General features: G+C 35.7%; 1 protein-coding gene across 1 annotated transcript; it reads right to left on the bottom strand.

Annotated features, from left to right (window-relative positions):
- On the bottom strand, window positions 1-933 carry LOC144254511 (olfactory receptor 10D1B-like). The gene has a single exon (XM_077797767.1). It carries the CDS (start codon window positions 931-933, stop codon window positions 1-3), a length of 933 nt encoding a protein of 310 aa, XP_077653893.1.
- Window positions 934-6,000: the final 5,067 nt, after the last annotated feature.

The following is a 6,000-nucleotide window of genomic DNA, read 5'->3' as shown; positions in this document are numbered from 1 at the left end:
TTACTTCTCAGGAAGGAAGGCCACTTGCTGTAGCACCTTCCTCAGAGAATATTTTACTTCCTTGTTTCTCAGGCTATAAATCAAAGGATTCAGCATGGGGGTGACCAAGTTGTTCAGGACCTGAACAGTTGCATTAAGCCAGGGGTTGGGAGTGGGCTGCAGATAGATGAGGACCACTGGCATGAAGGAGAGGAGGATGGCCATGAGGTGGGCACTGCAGGTGGAGAAGGCGCGGCGGTGGCCTTCCATAGATCGAATTTGAAGAATGGAGTGGACAATGCAGCTGTAGGAGGTGAGGATGAGGAGGAAGCAGCTGAGGGGCATGAGGCCAACACTGATGAACCCCACCATCTCCAGAGCTGAGGTGTCCGCACAAGCCAGCTTCAGCATCACTGGGATGTCACAGAAGTAATAGTCCACCTCATTGGGACCACAGTAGGGCAGCTGGAAGGTGAGAGTGGTCAGAAAGGTGGCCTGAATGCAGCCAAAAAATGAGGTCCCTGCAGCCAAGATGGCACACACTCTGTGGCTCATGATTATGGTGTAGCGTAGAGGGAAACATATGGCAACAAAGCGGTCGTAGGCCATCACTGTGTACAGAAAACACTCAGTGCAGCCCAGAAAATGGTAGAAGAAGAGCTGGGACACGCAGCCCCCATAGGAGATAGCTCTGCTGTTCCCTGACAGGTAGAACAGCATCTTGGGAGAACTCACAGAAGGGAAAAATATGTCAAAAATAGATAGCTTGCACAGGAAGAAGTACATGGGGGTGTGAAGCCGAGTGGAGGAGATAATTGCCAGCAAGATTAGCAGGTTCCCCATGAGGGTGAAGATGTAAAAGGACAAAAACAGGACAAAAAGCATGGTCTCCAGGTCCTCTGTGTGTGGGATGCCCAGCAGGACAAACTCAGTCACGACTGAGAGATTCCTCATCTTTGTCAGAATATTGAATTTCAAAACAGATGACAGTACTTCTAAGTGTACACAGTGGTGTCAAACAAGAAGATCTCTGGGCTGGGGTTGTGGCTCAAGCGGTAGCGCACTCGCCTCGCATGCGTGCGGCCCGGGTTCGATCCTCAGCACCACATACCAACAAAGATGTTGTGTCCGCCGAGAACTAAATAAAATAAATATTAAAAATTCTCTCTCTCTCTCCCCTCTCTCCTCTCTCACTCTCTAAAAAGAAGATCTCTGATGGATGTGTTGGTTTCATGTTTTAACAATCTACCTTCCTTTTTAGGGGAAGATCTACGTAAAATATAAAGACAATAAAATCCCTGACTATAATATAGCACTTTTCATTTTAGCCAATTTGTATTAAAGTCACATAGTCAATATGTCTCACAGATTGTAATTAAAACTTTAGACAAAATAATATAAAATGTTTTCCCAAGAACTCTAAAAAGTAAACAGAAAAAGTCAGACTGAGAATAAGAGAAAAACATAATGCAAGGGTTTTTTTTTTTTTTTTTTTTTTTTTGTCTTTCCCTGCTTTACTCCTGTGATTTTGAGAACAAGATGAACTAAAATTATAGAATAGTATTGGATGCCAAAATTCTGATAATTAACCCATTGTTTTGGGAACCTGATAAAGAGGTCTTTATGAGGGACTCCATGTTTCAAAAAACACTTAATGTCATACCAGGAGTCCTAGTCAATAACAAGAAAGAAAACCAAAAGGCAGAAGGTACAAGTATTTCTATTTGTGTTCACAAACAACATTTATCTACATAATAAAACTCTAAGGATCTATAAGAGTTAACAAGGTCACAGGATGCAAAATTAATATAAATAACAAGCTGAATTTCCATGTTAGTAAACAAAAAAAAAAAATAGAAATTAAAATTCAAACAAATAGTGCCATTTATATTAGCACAAAATATATAGTGTGAAATATAGTGAATTATGTGTAGGATCAGTATTTTGAAAATAAAATGTTTATGAATACAATCAAAGAAAACACATATAAATGGAGAAACAAACTATATATGGGTTGGATGACTCAAAGTTGTTAAGAAATGAGTTATTTCCAAACAAATCTATATACTCAATGCAATCTCAATCACAACCCCACTTTTTCCCAGATATTAAGTCGATTCTAAAGTTCATATTTAAATTAAAAGACTTAAAATAGAAAACAATTTTGAGAAACAAAGTTGGAAGGCTCATGTGACCACATTTTAAAACATGTTGATTAATGTTAATTAATCAAGATAATGTGATACTGGTGAAGGCAGAGACTTGGAACTCAGTAGAACAAAATGAGGAACCCAGGAAGAGACCTATAAATGTGCAGTCATTGATTTTTGACATATTATGCAAAGGCCAGTAAATGGAGAAGTCTTTTTAGCACCAGTTCTGGATCATTTGAACATTGCTACAGAAAAGCAAAACATAAAGATAACAAAACACAATGATTCTAGAATTATATACCTAATGCCTTACATAAAAATCTTACAGAGATCACGGATTTCAGTGAAAAACTTGATAGTATGCTATTGCTGGAAACAAATGAAACAATATCTTTGTGACCTGGGTATTCATAAAGATTTCTTATATATCAAAAATACAATCTATGCATTTTTAAAAAGTTTTGATAAATTTTGATAAATTAAAATTTTCTGTCAAAACCAGTTAGATGCAATGGGAAATCCTGGGAAGAATCATGGCACCAAAAGAACAAAATAAGACAGAACAAAAAAATTATATGGGAAATAATGATGTTAAAATAGGTTTTTATATATGAATAATTGTAACAATGCTAATTTCCTGACTAATAAAAGAGCTTATGTTATATGAAATCTTACCATTAAGGGTGCTGGGTACTGAATATATGGGAGCTTTACTATCTTTGAAAATTTAAGTCTAAAATTGATTCAATATTTAATTTTAAAAATTGAAATCATTTGTGAGAGTCACAGGAGAATTAAAAGAAAATTAGTCAAAAATATTTACAACTTGGGCATATGACAAAGTATTCAAAATATCTTTTTAAAAAAAAAAAAAAAAAACTATTCAGGGCTGGGGATGTGGCTCAAGTGGTAGCGCGCTCGTCTGGCATGCGTGCGGCCTGGGTTCGATCCTCAGCACCACATACAAAACAAAGATGTTGTGTTCGCCAAGAACTAAAAAATAAATATTAAAAAATTCTCTCTCTCTCTCTCTCTCTCTCTCTCTCTCTTAAAAAAAAAAAACTATTCAAACTTAATACAAATCAAACACTTTCTCTCCTCAAGTAAATTGGAAAATAATTGGAGCACTTAATCAAAAAGACATATAAATGGCAAATAAATGCATGAGAAAATACTCAAAATCGTTAGTCAAAGGAAATGCAAATTAAATACAAGGAGTAACACTTACATCTATTATAATGGGGGGGGGGAACCAAACTGGTAAAATGAAGTGTTACAAAAACATGGAATAGCAGGACTTCTACTTCCATGTGTTTATGCAGTGAGTTTATCCAAATTTTTACATGAAAACCTGTGTGTTAGACATAAAGTCTGTGATTCTCTTACTTTCTAAGTCCTATCCAAGGATTATTTCCAAAGAACTAAAAATCTAGCAGCTTGCAACATGTGGATGTCAGTACCTCAGTGAATAAGAGGCAAAAGAAGTGAGGGAAAAACATAAGCACATTGTCCACAGGGAACATGGTGGGATTTCTGTAGTACTGTGAAAGGAAACCCAAGCTACATGCTCTGGTTCCCAAGAGAGCAAAGTGCCCAGCCTCAGAAATAGATTTGTGTTTGTGTAGGAAGGTGTCCAGGACATGTATTATCAAGATTGCACTCACCTGTTCCCTCTGGATCACAGCCTTCAGATCCTTCTGTCAATCTCTCATGTTTCAGTCATTGGTAGTTCAGAGGGAGCAACCAGAGTAAAATCATCTGCACTGCCTTCCAAATAAAATAATGGTGAGATGCGCTGAAATGAGAAACACCTACATCCCTTTCCAGTCAGCTCTCCTGGAGAATGGACTCCAACCAAGACTTAAAGGCTTTGTGTTCAGTGTTGTTTTTTTTTCTTTTGTTATCTCTTCCATGTTTAAGTCTTTCATGATAATACTTCAATATCACCACTTCAATTATATAAACTTTAAGGGATTTAGTAAATAATAAACAATAATTTAATTGTTAAATAATAATGTGTCCTTCTAGCAAATATACCTTGAAAACAACACTAATAAACTAAGTACATTCAATGGTAGATTATAAAATAATAAAACAGTGTTAAACCACCCCATTTGTAAAAACAAAACAAAACAATGTAAATAACAGTTGATGTTGATTGAACATTATCAAGTTCCTGTGATTTTTTTTTTAAGTTCAGTAGTTTCTTTTTTTCCCCTTAATTAAGTTTCAAACAACTTTTTTAGTTAAGAGTATAAATTAAAACACTGAGAGCTTTAGTGACTTGATCATACAGTCAGAATGTGTCTGATGTAAAATTAAAACCCAGGTTCCATTCCAGAGCCAGTCCTTCTAACCCTTCTGCTGTCAGAGCTCCCATTGAGTATTTTATTTATAGAAGAAAGACATGACAGTTGACCTTAAATACCTGAAAAGCTTCTGTATATTTTTATTGTGTGTTTCTCTATGGTAAATAACCAGCAAAAGCCTGTAAAACTGATACAAACTTAGATTTCGCTGAAATACTGAAAGAAAAAAAAAAATTCAGTGAAATAGGTTGCCTTGTTAAGGACTTCACCAGCACATTGGGATCTAAGTGCTGACTAAAAGATTCTTTCAGGAACATAATGAAAGATTCATACTTAGAATTTGAGGCTATATTACCTTTACTCTTTATATTTCTCATAATATTTAGATTCTTTGATTTTATCACATAGTTTATCAACTTTAATATATCTGAGTAGACACAGTGTTTGATTTAAACTTGGCAGGTTTATCCACATTAAAAATAATAAGAATATGATTATACCTATAGTACTTACAATAAGAACCCTTTAGTACAATTTTTGATGTGTTCTCAAGGAAAGAAGCACATGCCATGGAGACGGCCAGAATTCCACTGAAGAAAAGCCTCAAGATTGGAGAAGAACTGAGAGACAATTCATTTCAGAGAACTTACCAAGTTTCTACATCTGCAAGTGAAAAGAGTTGGGTCCTACCCATAGAAGTGTGGAAATGTGTTTTTGAGCAGTTACTAAATTTATGAATCTTATACTCATTCATAAATAATGATGACTTTAAATAATACTATTGTCATATTGCTTTATTTTTATAAGGCAATTCTATGCATTCCTAATTTATTTTCCTAAGTCTCTGTGATGTTTTTCCAATGAACTCCAATTCTCATATAAGGACACTGAAATTCAAACTCTAATAATGGAGAGCAATTCGTAACCAAATCTGACTCAAGTTTAGTGTTCTTTCCACTATGTCTTCACTGCCTTCAAACAGACTTGATATAGAGAGCAACTGCCCCTATGTGAGGGAAGAATTCCTCACAAATTTATTCTGCAGGCATGGAGAAGTCTTCCTGGCCACCTTGCAATCATTAACTGTCTACCCACTATTCCCTGAATATTTTATGGCCCCAGGTTATAGCTCAGGAGAGGGACACAAATCTCTAAAGATCATATTAAATTGAAGTCAATAGGTCCCAGAGCTACAGAAATTTTTCACAGTCTGAAGATGATTCCCAAGAGTATGCCTCAGGTGATCATGAAACATAAAGAAAATTTGCATCATATTTACTTCATTCAGAAATTACAGCATGTATCCTTAACTCCTAATACTGAGTTGAGCATTTGGTAAGCTTGCAGACTTTCTCCCTCCAGATAACTGTCCCGAAATGTCCTCACTCATAGAGGTAGAGCCCCTCTTTAAATGGGAAGTGAAGTTTTACTCTTTTAAGCTCATACATTTATAGTAAAAAATAAAAGCATTCATATAAAAATAACTATTTATATACTACTTGTATTTATGTTAGCAGAGGGTAGAAGATGGTTGTGCTCTCAAAGATACCAAGGATTAA

The sequence above is a fragment of the Urocitellus parryii genome, chromosome 4 (assembly GCF_045843805.1).
Source record: "Urocitellus parryii isolate mUroPar1 chromosome 4, mUroPar1.hap1, whole genome shotgun sequence".
Lineage (NCBI taxonomy): Eukaryota > Metazoa > Chordata > Mammalia > Rodentia > Sciuridae > Urocitellus > Urocitellus parryii.
This window is presented reverse-complemented; position numbering and strand designations above follow the sequence as displayed.